The 20110-nt window shown below is 46.7% G+C and overlaps 1 protein-coding gene across 2 annotated transcripts in view; it reads left to right on the forward strand.

Moving 5' to 3' along the window:
• Nucleotides 1-19776, forward strand: part of LOC118385360 (splicing factor, suppressor of white-apricot homolog) — a 124783-nt gene extending 105007 nt beyond the window's left edge. For both annotated transcript variants that reach the window (XM_052515326.1, XM_052515327.1), the window contains exons 14-18: nt 5100-5407; nt 8503-8643; nt 9136-9282; nt 11271-11343; nt 18923-19776. In XM_052515326.1, coding sequence (XP_052371286.1) covers nt 5100-5407; nt 8503-8643; nt 9136-9282; nt 11271-11343; nt 18923-18988 — 735 coding nt within the window. In that variant the 3' untranslated portion in view covers nt 18989-19776. The remainder of the gene's footprint in view (nt 1-5099; nt 5408-8502; nt 8644-9135; nt 9283-11270; nt 11344-18922) is intronic.
• Nucleotides 19777-20110: the final 334 nt, after the last annotated feature.

Genomic DNA, 20110 nt, shown 5'->3' on the forward strand with positions numbered 1-20110 from the left:
TACCTAGCTACAGTTGAAATCGGAAGTTTTCATACACCTTAGCCAACTACATTTAAACTCAGTTTTACACAATTCCTGACATTTAATCCTAGTAAAAATTCCCTGTCTTAGGTCAGTTAGGATCACCACTTTATTTTAAGAATGTGAAATGTCAGAATAATATTAAAGAGAATGATTTATTTAAACTTTTATTTCCCAAACTTTTATTTCCCATAGGGTCAGAAGTTTACATGCGCTCAATTAGTATTTGGTAACATTGCCTTTAAATTGTTTAGCTTGCGTCAAACATTTTAGGGAGCCTTCCACAAGCTTCCCACAATAAATTTGGTGAATTTTGCCCATTCCTCCTGTCAGAGCTAGTGTAACTGAGTCAGGTTTGTAGGCCCCCTTGCTCTCACATGCTTTTTCAGTTCTGCCCACAACTTTTCTATGGGGTTGATGTCAGGGCTTTGTGATGGCCGCTCCAATACCTTGAATTTGTTGTCCTTAAGCCATTTTACCACAACTTTTAAAGTATGCTTGGGGTCATTGTCCATTTGCGACCAAGTTTTAACTTCCTGACTGATGCCTTGAGATGTTGCATCAATATATCCACATAATTTTCCTGCCTCGTGATGCCATCTATTTTGTGAAGTGCACCAGTCCCTCCAGCAGCAAAGCATCCCCACAACATGATGCTGCCACCCACGTGCTTCGCTTCTCCAGCATGCCAGTGATCATTGAAGGTGAGCATTTGCCCACTGAAGTCAGTTACGATGCCAAACAGCAGTCAGGTCAAGACCCTGGTGAGGACGAGATCATGCACATGACCTAGCCTGAGACGGTTTCTGACAGTTTCTGAATGTATTCTTCGGTTGTGCAAACCCACAGTTTCATCAGCTGTCCGGGTGGCTGGTCTCAGATGATCCCGCAGGTAAAGAAGCCGGATGTGGAGGTCCTGGGCTGGTGTGGTTACATGTTGTGAGGCTGGTTGGACATACTGCCAAATTCTGTAAAATGATGTTGGAAGCGGAATATGGTAGACAAATTAACATTACATTTTCTGGCAACAGCTCTGGTGGGCATTCCTGCAGTCACCATGTCAATTGCATGCTCCCTCAAAACTTTGACTTCTGTGGCATTGTGTTTAAAACTGCACATTGAGTGTCCTTATATTGTCTCCAGCACAGGTGCACCTATGTAATGATAGTTCTGTTTAATAAACTTCTTGATATGCCACACCTGTCAGGTAAATGGATTCACTTGGAAAGGAGAACTGGTAACTAACAGGGATGTAAACAAATTTGTGCGCAATATATTTTTTGTGCGTATGGAACATTTCTGGGATCTTTTATTTCAGCTCTTGAACCATGGGACCAACACTTTACATTTTGTGTTTCTATTTTTGTTCAGTATAATTACCTGTTGGAGGGCTGTTGAAATAGATTTTTCCCAGTCGGTTGTGGTAAATCCCCACTTCCATCTTGGTAACGAACGCACCAGTATACTGCCTCCTTCAGTGCCAGATACGTATTTGTGATTGTCATGAAGAGGGCATGTTTATAGCACCGTTCACCTGCCATTCCGGGGTAGTAATGTGTTGAGGTGCCACTGTTAAGTATGTGCAACACAGGGTGCATTTGCCAATTTATTGAAATTCATTTGGCTTTTGCTTGCTTATTTTTAGCAGGTACTACATGTTTGCTGAAATAGGTACAAGAGGAAAGTTAGTTACATGGCTTAAGCACTTTCACAAGGTGCTGCCTGAAACCCCCTATTCTCAATCACAGATACACATATCTGCGGCTATAAACCAAAGACTATTCCAAAAACAGCCGACCTATCTGTTTCTTTGCGTTTCCGTCTTGCTCCGTTATACTGAGGTGATTTACGGCCTAAATGTGTCAACGTATTTGAGGTGTTGGCAGCTGCGTAGTCTATTTATCCACAAGTCGTTGTCCATCTCTGTCGTAATCTACTGGGAAGCCAAAATGTCCCCAAACTGTAAATTGAAACTAAGATTACAATTTTTATTAACGTTAATGTTTTAGTCACACAGCGTATGCATAGCCTATAGACCTTCTGTTTTCATTTTGTACATGTCTTTTTTTATGTATTCATTGTAGTTCACAGTGCGGACCAAACCGAGGTGCCCTTACCAAACGGTTCGATATGAATACATGTACCATTACACCCCTACCATTCCGGCTTTAAATGCTCCCACAACGCCTGTGTCTCTCTCTCTCTCAGAACCTGGAATAAAGTCAAAAGTCATATTTTTTTTTAAACTTTCAACAAGCATTTCTTATTTGTTCAGTCTGGGCGTGTTAGGGTATACTTTCATCCTGTTATAAACTTAACTTTATTTGTAGTTTTGTAGTCACCTTGATTCTTTTGGCCATCCTTTGTAAACTCTGTCTACTACAGCATCGGATACAGCGCTGTGTGTGTGGACGGCGGTTTGCTCGCCTTGTTTTCCCTGGCTGTCAAGTTTGTGTTTATAGAGTTGTGTATCCATACTATCCTCCTCTCACATTCCACAGGGACGCTCCCAAACACACACACACACAACTCTGAAACACCAGGAGCGGCGCAGCGTCGAGCTAATTATTGCTTCAGCCAATGTCTCGCTGTTGTAACGGAAGCCATCCCAGAGTTGGCCACAAGTGTGAATTATTGATTGATTACAGGACCAGCGCTTCAGATTTAGTTCCATTTCCTTGTAAACATATTGAGTCTGTCAAAGCCAGTTAATTGAAGCCTGTGAAGAGTAGATGGCAGAGCTTGAGCCGTTACTGGGTGGGATGTGTTGCAAAAAAGTGCAGGCAAAGTTTTTTGGTGCTTCAGAGTTATTGACGTGGCCCATATTACGGTATGACAACAGGCAAGGTGACCTGGAGCAGTTTGTTTGCACACCGAGAGTTGTGGATTCTGGCTACACTCTCTTTCTCTCTCTCTCTCATCTCTTTCTCTCTCTCTCTCATCGCCCTCTCTCTCTCTCTCATCGCCCTCTCTCTCTCTCTCATCGCCCTCTCTCTCTCTCTCATCGCCCTCTCTCTCTCTCATCGCCCTCTCTCTCTCTCTCATCGCCCTCTCTCTCTCTCTCATCGCCCTCTCTCTCTCTCATCGCACTCTCTCTCTCTCTCATCATCCTCTCCCTTTCATCGACCTTCTCATTCGCCCTCTGTCCATTTCGTTCTCTTGTCCGCCCTCGCTCAAATGTTTTGCTCAATATCTGTCCCTCTGACACCCCCTCTCGCTCATGATTGACTGCGTTCCTCTTCCTCTCCATCCATCTCTCTCTTCTACTATCCATCTTCCTCCTCTTTCTGTGTCCTCTTCTCCCATACACTACATGTCTCTCCAGTGTGGAGGTGTGCTTCACAGAGGTCAGGCTACACACTCTTCTCTCCCCATGTCTCTGGGGGATAAGCCTGCCTAAATGTCATTCTATTTTTAACCCAAAACCTCCTTGAAATATCCCCCCAGCCATCCTCCTCACTATCTGCCTTGAGCCACCGCAGCGTACCGCATCACACCGCAAAATACTGATACCCGAAAACTTTATCAAAGCCAATAACGCAGATCCCTCTTCTCCTCTCTGCCCCTCTTCTCTGCCTCTCCTCTTTATCCTCCTCTACCTCTCTCCTCGCCTCCCCTGCCGTGCGCTTGAGCTGTCTAGAGCAGGTTGGGAGGGGGGGGGGGGAACGTGGCTCTCTCGCTCGCTCCACGTGAGGGAAGAAGGAGGAAGAGGAAAATAAGTAGTCCTGTTTCACTATTAATTGGGACAGGGTAGGTTATAAATATGCTGTTAAGAGAAGACATTGTGTCCCGGTTAAGTCGAGGCTCCTGAGAGCTCATTTGACCCACTGTCGCCGGAGCTGAGTCTCTGCAGATACTGCGGCAAACTCTGACACACACACTCATTTTTTTCTTTCTCTCTCTAACACACACATACACACTTTCTTGTTCCACATATGAACACTTCCATACCCAAAGTCTCCACTATTGCACACTCCCAACCCACTGTCTCTCTCCTCACGATGGCAAAATGGAAGTTCGATGGCGTGTGACGCTACATTGATTGATTGAGGCCCAGTTGTGATGTTGGATCCAGTGGCAGGCAGAAGACCTAATTTAACCAGACAGACACATACTGAAGTAATTAGAGGCACTTTCGTGCTGACAGTGGAGAAGGGCCAATTATGTTTTGTAAGCCAGGCAGGCAGGGCAGGGCGCTAGCTATCAGGCTGCATTGTGTTGTGTAACCAGCATCTTTTAATTAACAACGGAGTAAGTCTGAGGGAAGAACCACAACCAGAACCAGCTCACGGCGAGCAGTTATCATGATCCGAGGACAGAGCTAGGAGTGCACGGCCCCAGAACTATGACTTAACCCTTTACCTGGGTCGGTCGAGTTCACACGCAAGCACAAAATCATACAGGCACGCACACACATACACGCTCAACATTGATTGGAGACGCAGGCTGAATTTAGATAATGTCTCCCAGATCACCTTAAGCCTGTGGCTGCTCCTATTGATCCGTCGGCAGATGCACAAACACAGGAGGCGGCAGTTGTGAATCCTCCTCTCTCGCTCTCTCTCCTTCCCTCTCTCTCTCCTTCTCTCTCCTTCTCTCCTTCTCTCCCTCTCCCTCTCCCTCTCTCTCTCTCTCTCTCTCTCTCTCTCTCTCTCTCTCTCTCTCTCTCTCTCTCTCTCTCTCTCTCTCTCTCTCTCTCTCTCTCTCTCTCTCTCCTCTCTCTCTCTCTCTCTCTCTCTCTCTCTCTCTCTCTCTCTCTCTCTCTCTCTCTCTCTCTCTCTCTCTCTCTCTCTCTCTCTCTCTCTCTCTCTCTCTCCTCTCTCTCTCCCTCAGCCCCCTCTCTCTCTCTCCTCAGCCCCCTCTCTCTCTCTCCTCAGCCCCCTCTCTCTCTCCTCAGCCCCCTCTGTCAAAGGGAAGAGTTCTGATTGGTTTGCATCAATCAATACGTTTGGTTTTTCTTGGACTGTTAAACTAGAAAATGCCCCAAGGTGCAGATGTATGTTTGTCATGAATGTGCCCCCTCCCCCCTCTTCTTTATTTCGCTAATCCCTCTTTCTCTCTCCTTCTCTCTACCCCAGCCACAGCTGCCAGAGGTCCCAGTGGCCCCCGTTGTCTCAGCCCCCCCTCCTCTGGCTTCTAGAGCACATGTGTACCCAGCTGATCAAAGACCACCTGACGTCAGCACCTTCAAAAGCAAAGAGCCCCCCTCCTCCTCTTCCACCCTCCTGCTACCCTCTTCCTCCTCCACCTCTAGACGACCGGAGAAGAACCGGGACAGAGAGAAGAAGAAGAAGAAACGCAAGAAGCGGTCACGGTCGAGATCGCGCTCCCGGCCTAAAACCAAGCACGCCCTGCCAAGCGCGTACAGAATGGTCCGCAGGTCTAGGTGAGTGGTCCAACCCGTATTCCTCACAACAACCCGGTCCTATGGCTCTCTCATCACAACCATGGCCTTTACAGTTGAACAGGTGTTGTCTTTACACATTGGGCAATAGAAGATGGCCTAAAGCTCAGATTTTTTAACATAATTCATCAAAGATAAAGGTGCTCTATTTATGAACCTACAGTAGCTGGTGCCTACTGCCTAATGAAGCAAGTAGCTTTCTGTCTGGCTGGCAGTATCAACTAGATGACTTTGTTGTGAAACTGAGAGTTTCATCCGTCTTCACTGCAATCTGTCGGCTTCCTCTCTCTGTAGTTTCCCGACGCCTCCACACGCTCTCCAAGTTTTCATCTTGAATTTTTCATCTCTCTTTTTGGAAATCACGGCCAATTGGCATTATCAGCGGCTGGAGTTGCAGTAATTACGCCGGTCTCATGGTGTCATCCTGACGAGCCTTAATGTAATTTCACTGAGATTTAATCGTTTCTGCCCGAGGTTTTAAATCACTTACAGTATGTGAATTAAAGGGCCTAGATTGAGAAGGGGGCATCCGCTGAGCCTCGTGTCAGAGATTGCAATCCTGTAATGTGCAAGCACACCAAATTTCCTCCATTTTCTTTCGTATTTTTTTGCAGAGCAAGTCAAATGAAGAAAGAAAAAAATCCGGTCTGTGGCGAAATTTGAAGGGAAGAGTGAAATGGATCCCTGATAATGACCAGTCACAGAATCAGTCAGCGTTTTTTTTTTGTGTTGGGAGGCTGGAAGAGACAGTGAGCTCCTACTCTTTTTTTTTACAGCGTTGATGAAGATTCAGACTGCATCCCAAATCGATCCTATTCCCTACACAGTGCAATACTTTTAACCAGAGCCCTATGGGTGTACTACATAGGGAATAGGGTGACGTTTGGGACACAAGTGACATTTTTTTAGAATGAGGAGCATCTGAAAGGTTTAATCTGGTTCTACAGAGGGGAACCTCTGAGGGTTGTGCAGACATCAGCCCTGCCAATCACTCCTCATTTCAATCCCCAGCCTTTTAAAGGTCTCCCTTACTAACCTTGAGAAAGAGGTAATGGAGCCTTCCTGCAGGTGGCTGGCTGACTGGCTGCTTGTCTGTATTAGTGCGTCCCAAATCGCTCCCTACTCCCTATGGCCGCTGGACAAAAGTAGTGCACTATATAGGGAATAGGGTGCCATTTGAGACGCAGTCTCAATCTGTCTAGGTCTGACGACGGAATTAAATTGGCAGCTTACTCTGCTCGTGTCCCGGCTCCTCCTCACCAGTCTCTAGCAGCTCAATGGGCTCTCTCTCTCTCTCTCTCTCTCTCTCTCTCTCTCTCTCTCTCTCTCTCTCTCTCTCTCTCTCTCGCTCTCTCTCTCTCTCTCTCTCGCTCTCGCTCGCTCGCTCGCTCTGTGTCAGGGGAGGTTCCCCCTTGTTAACACATCAGCAGGACTGCTGCTCTCCATTAACTCAAGAGCTACTACTTTCCCACCTCTCTGTCTTTCTCATCCCCTTCTCTCTGTCCATCATTTGCATCCTGTCTCACAGTACCAGGGTCAACCCTCTGACATTGTCTGTAGTCATTGACAGGCCTGTCATGCCCCCATCCTTAGCCCCTGCCCCCCCTGTTCCACCCCTGGGTGTTTAATTGGGGCCCTTGGCCCCAGGGGCCAGTGTGAGATCATTACCAGCAGAGTTTAGAGGCCCCTGTGGACCCATGAAGGGTCAACAACGTCCATACAGGACAGATAATGAGGGGGGGTGCAGGGAATGTCTACCTCGAATGTACAGTTGCCCTCAAATTGCACCCTTCCTCTGACAACTTCCCTTTTCCTCACTTTGTCATTTCTTCAGCCCCCTATAGCCAAGAATGACCCGTCTGTTTGTGTTTATCCTTGAGCAAATTTGGCTTTTGTCCAACGGTCCACTGTGTCCCCAGCTGCAAAGTACTTTTTAAACGGCTCCATTAGATAGAATTTTCATCGGTGTGTGGCCAGTTTGTGCGTGTGCATTAAATGTGTGTAACTGTGCGAGAGTGTTTCCAGACGTGCACGTACGTTAGTGTTCTCAAATAAACACTCATTTGTAGCTGGTGGGGGGGGTGACATTTTAAATCAGGAGAAATTCAATTTAGTTTTTGTCACTTATTATTGCGAGAGTCATTTGGTGTCGTTATTGCCCTTGGCAGTGGGATGTGAAACGACTGAATCACCATGGTAATGGCTGTCCTATATTATATAGAGCTATGGCCCGGGGAGGACAGACAGGCAGGGGGATGAAGAGAGAGCGGAGGAGTGTGAGGGATGGGCCCGGCCTGTACACAGTTACATCTTGTTCATCTATCAGGGCTAATGTGGCGAGTATTGACCAGACTGGGGCAATGACTGCCACCCCAGTGAGTTAAACCCCTCTGCAGACACTGACATTTACATAGTGGCCTTTACTACACAGATAATGACCCTGGCTCTACCCCTCCTTACTTGTAGGGTAAAAAGAAAAGGAGTGAGCATAGCTGGCGCGACGGATGGGTAACATTATAAACCACTTTTGAAGTGAAAAGTGCTCAACTCTACTTTAGAAGTGGATAACTCTATTTCGCATCTCTTTCCTCTGCCCTCTATCTCACTACGTTCACTAAGAGCAGCCCCGTGAACAGTACTCGGATTGGTAATGAAACTGAGAGGTGGCCGCAGAGCACAGTAGTGGTTAGAGGGCTGGGGTGCATGGGACGTGGGAGGACGGGTCAGCCCCAGAGACCAGCTGCTGGTTTAAAGGAGTGTAAAAAGTTGGCAATTTCCCCTCTGTTTGAGTATTTCACACCCTCACTGGTTATTCGTTTCTCCTCACTGCTCACCACTAGAGAAAAGACAGACTTTTGCCCCAGGCACTGCGGAATATACTGCATATTTAATTTCCTTGTGTTGTTTAGAGTTTTCCCCTCTGTCCTTCCTCTCTCTCGCTGTGTCCTCTCTTCCCACCTCTCTCCTTCCTTCTCTTTGTGTCCCCTCCCCTCTTCTCACCACTCTCTTTCTCTCTCGTACTCTCTCTCCCATCTCTGTGTTCATATCCGTCTCTCACGCCCTGTGTCTGTCTGCAGGTCTCGCTCCAAGTCCCCTGGGAGGAGGGACCGAAGGGCTCACTCGTCCGAGAGGAGACGTGAGGAGAGGGAGCGCTACGGCACTGCCGCCTATCGCGTTGGCATCAGCCCCGCTCTGCCCAGGAGGCACTCCAGATCCAGGTAGGGCTGCTGGGATCCGTGGAAAAGCGTGTAACGGTGAAACCATGGAAACAGTGGGTCAATGCTGTGAGGGAATGGCTTTTCTGTATTCACTGTAGCAGTTTGAGCCACAGCAGCCCTGTGAATGCATTGTAGGCCTCCTCACTCACTGTCTCTCTGTATCACTCAATCCATTACTTCCTGAAAGGGTTCGGGGCAATTTCACCATGTACCGTGAGCTCCAAATGTATTGTGACAGTGACACTGATATTTGTGCGTAATGTAATGATATTTGTGCCTCTTAACTTTTCTCACGCGTCGTCATACAAGAAGTGCTATAATTTCTAAATGGTTCAGCCAATATGGATGAAAATACCCTCAAATTAAAGCTGACCGTCTACATTTTAAGCTCATGGTCATTGTATCATTTCAAATCTAAAGTACTGGAGTACAGATTCAAAATACTCCCTGTATCTCTATCCATCCCTGTCTCCCTCCCTCCCTGTCTCCCAGGTCCCCTCATGAGAAAAGGAAGAGGAAGAGTTCTAAGGTCAAGCTCCCAACCAAGGGCTCTTCCTGTTCCCCCTCCTCGTACCCCAGAGGAGCCAAGAAGTCCCCCAGCGCCTCCCCTCCCACCAGCCCCACTTCCAGCCTCTCCAGGTAAAGCACCCCACCTCAACAGTCTGTTTATACACTACCTCTGGGAAGGAAGGAAGGAAGGACACGGCGTGCTACACTGAAGTGCTTTGGTTGAACATGTGTTACTCAACAGTAGCACCTGACCAGGAATCCTTCATATCATTTAGTGCAGGCCATGCTAATGTAGGCTACCTATTAATGTATGTACATTGTCGAGTCTTTTGTCTGTAATGTTGGAACCCAGTAAGGCTAGCTGTCTCCTTTGGCGAATCAAATGAAACACCTGACCGAGCATATAATGCTGTGAATCAATGGCACTGTTGAGTTTGCCAGATGGCATACACACTCACCTGTACCCCAGAATGAGAATTAATCTGTGAAATATTATACTTTCTACAGACAAACAAGGCTATCAAACTGTCCCATAAGAAATAATAGGATTTATCAAAGCTGATTAACCAGAATTATATTTTTTTAAACTCTTGAGTTTTCACAAGTGTTTTGCAGTCGTGTTCCTTGCCTTGCAAATGGCACCCTATTCCCTGTTTAGTGCACTTCTGTTGACCGGGTCCTGTAAAGCTCTGGTCTAAAGTAGTGCACTAAACAGGGAATAGTGTGCCATTTGGGATGTATATTAGGGTAAAGTAGTGCACTATGTAGGGAATAGGGTGCCATTTGGGATGTATTGCTAGGGTAAAGTAGTGCACTATGTAGGGAACTGGGGCCATTTGGAACATAACCAGAGCGTTCTGAAGCTGACCTCTCTGAAGCTGAAGGATGGATTGGTTTGGCCAACATGACTGACCTGTTGAATGGAACATGAAATGTGTGGAAGCACAGAATCACGTCTGCTCAGATTGGGGGGGGAGATATCTTTTGTATCCTAAATTATTTTCATTTGAATATGAATAAAACTTCTCTGAGGGGATATTGGAAAAACTTTTTTTGGTATGGTCATTCTATTGGAAGTTGCAAGGAGCTCCTGCTGCTTTTGTGATTTATTTATTCGTTTTTCGGCTGTTCTTGTCATGTGTGTTCCGACGAGTGGAACTTTGATGAGCAACTTCTGTTTCTTGAGAAAGGGTCTCTCTCTCCCTCCTCTCTCTCTCTCTCACTCTTTCTGCTTGTCTGTCCAGTTTTACAACACTCAGCAGGCAGTACCCATGAATATTGTATAAAGACCTTTCATATACACATCCTCTCTTTCATCCATCTCTCCCTCTCTCTCCCCCACCTTATCTTTCTCTCTTCCACTCTCTCCCCCACCTTCTTTCTCTCTCCCACTCTCTCCCCCCACCTTCTTTCTCTCTCCATCTTTTCCCCACATTTTCTTTCTCTCTCCACCCACCTTCTCTTTCTCTCTCCACCCACCTTCTCTTTCTCTCTCTCCATCTCTCCCTATCTCTCTCTCTCTCCCCCCACCTTCTCTTTCTCTCTCTCCATCTCTCCCTATCTCTCTCTCTCCCCCCACCTTCTCTTTCTCTCTCTACTCACCTTCTCTTTCTCTCTCCATCTCTCTCCATCTCTCTCTCCCCCATCTCTCTCCCCATCTCCCTATCTCTCTCTCCCCCATCTTATCTTTCTCTCTCCATCTCTCCCCCCACCTTCTCTTGCTCTCTCCATCTCTCCCTATCTCTCTCTCCACTCACCTTCTTTCTCTCTCCATCTCTCCCGATCTCTCTCCCCCACACCTTCTCTTTCTCTCTCCATCTCTCCCTATCTCTCTCTCCACTCACCTTCTCTTTTTCTCTCCATCTCTCCCGATCTCTCTCCCCCACCTTCTTTTTCTCTCTCTCTCTCTCTCCTCCACCTTCTCTTTCTCTCTCCATCTCTCCCTATTTCTCTCTCCCACCTTCTCTCTCTCTCCATCTCTCCCTATCTCTCTCCTCCACCTTTTCTTTCTCTCTCCATCTCTCCCCATCTCTCTCTCCTCCACCTCTTCTTTCTCTCTCTCTTTGCCCCTCTCTCTCCCCCTCTCTCTTTGCCCCATTCTTTGTCTCTCTTTTCAGGGACGGCTCGCAGGAGAAAGAGAAACAAGTGTCCACAGCCATAGTCTCCTCCATGCAGTCCAAAATCACTCAGGTATCTGCCTCTTCTTCACTCTCTCACTGTATGTACGTTAACATGGGCCCATACTTGCCTCTTCACTCAATTCAATTCAAGGGCTTTATTGGCATGGGAAACGTGTTAACATTGCCAAAGCAAGTGAGGTAGATATAAAGTAAATATATAAAGTGAAATAAACAATAAAAATTAACAGTACACATTACACATACAGAAGTTTCAAAACAATAAAGACATTACAAATGTCATATATATATATATATATATATATATATATATATACAGTGTTTTAACAATGTACAAATGGTTAAAGGACACAAGATGAAATAAATAAGCATAAATATGGGTTGTATTTACAATGGTGTGTGTTCTTCACTGGTTGCCCTTTTCTCGTGGCAACAGGTCACAAATCTTGCTGCTGTGATGGCACACTGTGGAATTGCACCCAGTAGATATGGGAGTTTATCAAAATTGGATTTGTTTTCGAATTCTTTGTGGATCTGTGTAATCTGAGGGAAATATGTCTCTCATTAGAGAGACATATTTCCCTCAGATTACACAGATGGTCATACATTGGGCAGGAGGTTAGGAAGTGCAGCTCAGTTTCCACCTCGTTTTGTGTGCAGTGAGCACATAGCCTGTCTTCTCTTGAGAGCCATGTCTGCTTACGGCGGCCTTTCTCAATAGCAAGGCTATGCTCACTGAGTCTGTACATAGTCAAAGCTTTCCTTAATTTTGGGTCAGTCACAGTGGTCAGGTATTCTGCCGCTGTGTACTTTCTGTGTAGGCCCAAATAGCATTCTAGTTTGCACTGTTTTTTTGTTAATTCTTTCCAATGTGTCAAGTAAATATCTTTTTGTTTTCTCATGATTTGGTTGGGTCTAATTGTGCTGCTGTCCTGGGGCTCTGTAGGGTGTGTTTGTGTTTGTGAACAGAGCCCCAGGACCAGCTTGCTTAGGGGACTCTTCTCCAGGTTCTTCTCTCTGTAGGTGATGGCTTTGTTATGGAAGGTTTGGGAATCGCTTCCTTTTAGGTGGTTATAGAATTTAACGGCTCTTTTCTGGATTTTGATAATTAGTGGGTATCGGCCTAATTCTGCTCTGCATGCATTATTTGGTGTTCTACGTTGTACACGGAGGATATTTTTGCAGAATTCTGCGTGCAGAGTCTCAATTTGGTGTTTGTCCCATTTTGTAAAGTCTTGGTTGGTGAGCGGACCCCAGACCTCACAACCATAAAGGGCAATGGGCTCTATGACTGATTCAAGTATTTTTAGCCAAATCCTAATTGGTATGTTGAAATTTATGGTCCTTTTGATGGCATAGAAGGCCCTTCTTGCCTTGTCTCTCAGATCGTTCACAGCTTTGTGGAAGTTACCTGTGGCGCTGATGTTTAGGCCAAGGTATGTATAGTTTTTTGTGTACTCCAGGGCAACAGTGTCTAGATGGAATTTGTATTTGTGGTCCTGGTGACTGGACCTTTTTTGGAACACCATTATTTTGGTCTTACTGAGATTTACTGTCAGGGCCCAGGTCTGACAGAAACTGTGCATAAGATCTAGGTGCTGCTGTAGGCCCTCCTTGGTTGGTGACAGAAGCACCAGATCATCAGCAAACAGCAGACATTCTCTCACTGTATGTACGTTAACTTAACATGGGCCCATACCTGCCTCTTCTTCACTCTCTCACTGTATGAACATTAACATGGGCCCATACCTGCCTCTTCTTCACTCTCACACTGTAATAACGTTAACATGGGCCCATATTCACAAAGTTTTTCAGACTTTTCAGTGCTGGTCGAGGATGAGGACCAATCTGTCCATATAATCTTATTCGAAGGGAAAAGCACAAAGCAAAGCGGTTCAGAATCCGCTCATTGTTCGCTGAGACACACGTATAGAGGCTGTGGTTCCAAGGACAGTCCAGCCCTCGTGGCAGCCGTATTATACAGAGCACACTGCTCAGAGATTTCGATTCGCTGATCCCAGCAGCGATTACATGTTTCCATCGTCCAGCTCTGTGGGCTCAGAGCAGCTGATCTCTGTCCTCGGGTCACATTTGGCATCCCTCCTCTGTGGTCATTGAAGTTCACGTGGGCATTTTTTATTTGTTGTGTTTCGCTCCCTGTCCTGGTGTTTCTCTCTCTCTCTCTCTCTCTCTCTCTCTCTCTCTCTCTCTCTCTCTCGCTCTCTCGCTCTCTCGCTCGCTCTCTCGCTCGCTCTCTCGCTCGCTCTCTCGCTCGCTCTTTCTCTCTGTGTGTGTGTGCCGCAACGGCAGCTGACAACTAGTTTTTACATTACAGAGGCGTTAATCTCCACGAGAGAGAAAAAGAGGATCAACTCTTCCCCAAATGTCCTGACTTTGACATATACTCATATTGCGCAATCAGAGAGAGAGGTCCTGTCTCTGGGTAGGATCACACTTTCTGTTCAGCAACTGGGCTTAGAGTCAGGAACAGGTAGTGTTGGTATTGGTAGTCTACGGGCGAAACCATACTGTAAAGGAGACCATTAGAGAGATCTATTGGAGTTTTATCAGCGTAGGTTTGAAATCACTTAAAAGCTTAAATACCAGCAGGGGGGTGTGCAGACCCATGTGTTTCAACTTCATGTTGAAACGGTGCTTCAACTTCATGTTGAAACGGTGCTTCCTTCGGTGGGATCTTTTAACCACCTCACACCTGTTGTACCACTTAATAAATACGCTGATCAATCCATATGGAATCCTCACGTTTGCTCTCTGGTTTATTCCATGTCTTACTTTCAGGCTGTGATTCCTTCTCCAATTGCACGAATGTCTGTCTTGGCGCATATCACAAAGCCATGCCTTCGCAGAACCCCTTTAGAGGTTTGAGTCCCTGTCCTCTCCATCTGATGTTATGCATCAGTCCTGACTCATGAGGACCCTGCTGGGTCAGATAGATAGAGAGACCACCTCACAGCCTTCTGATTAGAACCAACCCTGTCAACCGGGGAGAATGCTGCGTTCATGCCCTGTCTGGATCAGCACTCGGGAGTGCTCATAAGAATTTGAGCCTCTACTTGGTGCCAGGCTCAGCTAGGAGTGTGCTTTGGGGACCGTGTGTGTGCTTGCGTGTGCTTTCCTTTGTTGATTTTCTCTACCTGTGTGTTTTCCTGTGAGGATATTTTTTATTTTATTTATTTCACCTTTATTTAAAGAGGTAGGCTAGTTGAGAACAAGTTCTCATTTACAACTGCGACCTGGACAAGATAAAGCATAGCAGCGTGAACAGACAACAACACAGAGTTACACATGGAGTAAACAATAAACAAGTCAATAACACAGTGGAAAGAAAAAGTCTATATACATTGTGTGCAAAAGGCATGAGAAGTTAGGCGGACAATTACAATTTTGCAGATTAACACTGGAGTGATAAATGATCAGATGGTCATGTGCAGGTAGAGATACTGGTGTGCAAAAGAGCAGAAAAGTAAATAAATAAAAACCGTATGGGGATGAGGTAGGTAAATTGGGTGGGCTATTTACCGATGGACTATGTATAGCTGCAGCAATCGGTTAGCTGCTCAGATAGCAGATGTTTCAAGCTGCTCGCCTCCCTACCACTGAGGAAGTACAGTTCCCGCTCAGCCCAGTCAAAACTGTTCGCTGCTCTGGCCCCCCAATGGTGGAACAAACTCCCTCACGACGCCAGGACAGCGGAGTCAATCACCACCTTCCGGAGACACCTGAAACCCCACCTCTTTAAGGAATACCTAGGATAGGATAAAGTAATCCTTCTCACCCCCCTTAAAAGATTTAGATGCACTATTGTAAAGTGGCTGTTCCACTGGATGTCATAAGGTGAATGCACCAATTTGTAAGTCGCTCTGGATAAGAGCGTCTGCTAAATGACTTAAATGTAAATGTAATGTAAATGGAATAGAAAGCCGACTCTAGATTTGATTTTTAGATATTCTCTTCCTGTGTGTATTCCTGTGTGGATTTTCTCTTCCTGTGTGTTTTCCTTCGCATGTTTGAGTCGACGGTCACTAATCACTCCATCCCCAAAACACCCCGGTTAATTCTGATGTGGTGTGTAAGAAGGGTGATGTCTTTGTCTGTGTGTTTAAGGTGATGTATGAGCTTAGGGACATGTCAGCGGTGTGATTTACTTGAAGGGAGCTGATGGCTAGCCAGGACCAGGACAGAGTAGGGTGGAGTAGGACTTTATCGAGACGAAGCCCTTCTCTCTCTACTGATGACCGGAGCACGCCTCTAGGTCGACTCTAGGCTGTCACCAACACCTCATCGAGCCAGCCAGCTGGCCCAGGAGGAGCACCTCCATAGGGAGTCAGAGAGGGATGAGCCTTACCTGGAGCGCAGCCCTCATGGAGTCAGAGTGGCCTGTGTATTGTGGACAGAGAGAGCGAGACGCATAGGTCATATGAGTGGGATAGGGGAGGGGGGAGGAAAAAGAGGGCATGGGAGAGAGTGGTTGAAACCTCTCCCTGGGCCTGCTCTATATGAGGAAGTTTTCTGGAGGAGGATCTGAGGCACACAGTGAATGTAAAGCTGACATCACCCAGCCATCTCTGAATGAAAATACCAGAGTAGCAGCACTGCTGTTTGGAACACCCACATTAGTTTTGTGCTCAGACATACTGTACGTACATCGTCCCTGGCCACTTAATGAACTGCCAGCCCCATCGGCGTGATGACTTTGGTTCATGATGATGCACTCAACAAATGTCATGTACTTTTGTTAATTGGAATTAACATTTTGGGGTGAATTCTGTACTCTGTTTTTCCTTCATTACAGAAGCTGGCTGAATGCGCTGTGTGGCTGGGGATGGGCTGTGTTTTTTTAGAGAGAGAGCATAGAGTGTTCCCTCCCTTACAGGGTATTAGTCTGGTCTGCAGTCAGGAGAGGACCAGAGAGACACTGATAGAGGCAGCCTGACTGGCTGGTGGAGGCAGCCTGACTGGCTGGTGGAGGCAGCCTGACTGGCTGGTGGAGGCAGCCTGACTTGACTGGCTGGTGGAGGCAGCCTGACTTGACTGGCTGGTGGAGGCAGCCTGACTTGACTGGCTGGTGGAGGCAGCCAGTCGTTGAGATCGATAAACGTATTGACAGAGATGGACACAGTCAGAGTTAGAAGAGACTAACATACAGGCTTGTAGAGATTCAAATAATGGAACGGTAGAGAGAATGGGACATGGACCGAGGATAGATAACGACCCTTGACATGTAAAAATCAATACAGTGACCGTGGCAAAGAATAGAGACCACTGAAGCTGTAGAAAACACCACAGTAACTCACCTCCATAGTGGACCTTGATGTGTAGAATTAATGCACCTTAATGTGTAGAATTCAGTCCAAAGAGAATGACTGGGTGTAGGAGTATCTCCAAATGGACTGACGGTAGTGAATGAGGGAATCTGATGGTGTAAATGGAGTGAGTGGGTTTTGGCTGCAGCGGAGGCAGAGGGGTCCTGCCTGCAGCTATAGCCCATCTCTGTGAACAGCCTACAGTTGCCAGTGAGGGAGCTGGTATTTGGAGCGGAGCCACTCTGCTGTCTGGCCACGGGCCCCGATGTATGTAAGAGGAGCTGTTCCTCATTACAAACTGACCAGATGGACCTCTCGCTGCCGCACACACTTTTTACCCCTGGCACACAATCTGTGATCCCTCTATCACATACAATATCCCTCACCGCTCCCATACTCACTCCCCTTACACTTCACACTGATTAAAGTGTCAGTGTCCCTTCCTCTCTTTCGTTCACAAGGCTCTGGAAGCCAGTCCACTCGTCCCCCTCTCGTCCTTGACACTGTAATGTGAGCTCTTGTGCTCTGCCTCCCCTCGTCTCCTTCTCTTCTTTTCATTCTCCTCCGAGGGCTTGCCTGCTCTGCCAGCTCTGTCTGCTTTCTCTGCCACTCCTGAGGGATCCTCCTCTCTGTGCCTCCTCTCACTCAGCACTCTCTCACTCATCTCCAGGCTCGTGATGAACCTTTCTCCCTCTCTCTGCTCATGGAGCCCATTCATTCTCCTAGCACTGCTGGAGGTGAAAGGTGGTTGGTGTGAGGCTGAGCTCTCCTTCTGGGGACTGTGCCGGTTGGTGAGACGGTCCTCTACAGAGAAGGGTTTCTCTATGCTCCTTTTAGACCTTGTCTGCATCGGAAATCTCAGTGCCAGGCTCAGCTATGGGTGACCGTTGTGTGTGCTTCTGTTTTCCTGTGTGTATTTTGTCTTCGTGTGTTTACTTTGCATGTGTGAGTCGGCGTTCACGAACCACTCCATCTCCAAAACACATATGTTAATTCTGACGTGATCTTGTGGGTGCGCGTGCACATGACATGTTGTGACAGCAGCTTGTCAGCGGTGTGATTAGGGCTGTTAATTACAGTACGCTGACAGAAGAGCTGATGACTAGCCTGTACCAGGGTAGTATAGGGCAGAGTAGGACATTATCCAGGCTTAGCAGGACTTGATCCACGCTTAGCCCTCCTCTTTTTCCTGATGCGAAAGATCAAGGTGCTCCTAGTCGGAAACATCCCCCTGGAGGACTCTATGTTCCCCTTCCAACCACATTGCCAGGCTCCCTCTTTCCTGCTGTCTTTTACACACCCTTTACTCGTTCTCTCAGACTCTCACGTTTGTCTTTGACACTTTCCCGCCTTCTCTTACACTCACACATACTTAAAACACAGCTCTCTCATCAGTACGCAGAGTCAGGTGCTAGACGTCCCTCAGAGAGAGACACTTAGAAGCTTCAGGACCAGCCCTGTCTAAAGCCCCACTCTCACATAATTTACCTCCGACATTAACTCCATTATTCATAATGCCTTTTTGTTTGTCCCTCTGTCTCAAATTCATGCACCTTCTTCCAGCTGTTTTAACAGTGGCTGGCCAGGTTGTACTCCCCTCAACGACCCAGACCACCACCACTGCTTTCACTCTGATGTGTCCCTCCGTCTCTGTGCGTGTGCTCTTGCTTGTTAACTCGGGAGTTTGTTTTACGACTGATATGGAGCAGGGCTTTATTTGACTTTGTGGCTCAATATCTCCGTCAGCCACAGGAGAGGGAGGAGGAAGAGAACAGCCGGAGAAGAGGAGGAGACATTGCGGTAGACAATACATGCCCCATGTCACCCCTGAGCAAGGAGAAGCTTCTATGACAAGTGGCCTGTTCAGCGGCTTGATTATCTCCCCTATTTGATGTGTATTCTCCGGGTTGGATTGTGTTCAGATTGGGACTGCTTACCTAATAAGTGGATCTGAGGGCCTTCTGTTGCAGGGAGGAGAGAAACTGTCCCACAGCCCACTGTCATAAATAGTCAGGAATACATTAAGCTGTCCTAGTTGAAAGATAACCCCAGGGAGAGGCAGGGAGGAAGATTTGTGTTTGTGTTGAATTGTGATGGTGGGGGAAGGCTCTCTGAGAGAGTAGACAATTTTGCATGCATCAGTATTTGATCCAGATTATATGACTGTAGGCTTCTTCATCAAGATGTTTCCTCTGGTCCTCATTATTGGTCTTTTATATGGCACTCTCACTCACTCTTTCCCCTCCCTCTCCTTGTGTGTCTGTTTCTCTCTCTCCGCTCATCCCGCTCTCCCCTTCTCCTTTTCAGGATCTGATGGCCAAAGTACGTGCCATGCTGGCTTCCTCGAAGACCTCCCAGCCAAACACTCCCTGAAGAGGCGTGGCTTTCTAGCAGCTGGTTGGAAAAGGGGTGGAGCTTTACCACGTCTGCCTCTCCATGACTACAGTCTCCAGCTAAAGGCCCTCGGCCAATCAGCAGGCAGAGTCTTTGCGCGGAACCGCGTTTTGCCTATTCAGCTTTTATCTTCCTCTCATTTTTTTTATTTGACTTTGATACTTAATTGGTTGAGTTTATCTACAGTGTATTCTGAACGGCAGTAGATGTAAAGGATTTTCTGCAACTGAGAGCAGTGTAGATTAGCTCCTAAAACAACTAAATGGGTCTGTTCTACCTGTCGAGAGAGAGCCTGCATCACAGCAATGGTCACATAGCCTGAGAAAGTTTGGACACCTCTGTTCCCGACATCTGTTATTCACACGAATAAAGACAACAGAGCATCAAAGCGCGGAAATAATTCATGCAGAACCTTGCATCTTACAACAACAACAAAAATATATAATTTTCTGGAAAGTGATGGAGATCTTTGCGACATAATTGCTCAGCTGCCAGAGGGCCTAAAGCATATCCTTCTGTGAAGGATTGTTACGTTTCTTTCTTTCTCACACTTTCTCTCTCCATCTCCTTTTGTTTTCCTCTTTCTCTCCATCGCTCTTTCTCTTACTTTGCCAGGTCAGTTTTAAGGCTGGGGTCTTTGGTTGTCAGTCCCTGTTGTCACTCAGTTCCAGTGTGTGGTCTTCAATTTGTGTTTCTAAGTTTGTACAGGGCTGATTGGGAGTCTGCTTTCTAACACAAACTATCAATAAAGTTTGAAGGATGATGTAGCACGGTGTTGTGTTCTTCATGGTTGGAGACTGGCTGGTACAGAAAGGCCAGGGGTCAGCTTCCCACTCACTTTAAATCAATTAATCTCAATAATAAATTATTGGTCAAAAATTAATGAGCATATACTGCCATAACATAAATAGATGAAATAAATACACTCAAATGCTCCCTCTTTTAAGGACAAAGCAGACCATGCAGACGAACGGTTAACAGCGGAGCCAGCGGGGAGCCATCTTATCGCCTCTGATCACAGAACATCAAGCGTTACCTTCTTTTTATTTCCCGACGATTAAATGTTGAATTGCCACATTCGTCGCCACCCTGCATGTTAGC

This window comes from Oncorhynchus keta, unplaced genomic scaffold (genome assembly GCF_023373465.1).
Source record: "Oncorhynchus keta strain PuntledgeMale-10-30-2019 unplaced genomic scaffold, Oket_V2 Un_scaffold_22955_pilon_pilon, whole genome shotgun sequence".
Taxonomy (NCBI): Eukaryota; Metazoa; Chordata; class Actinopteri; order Salmoniformes; family Salmonidae; genus Oncorhynchus; species Oncorhynchus keta.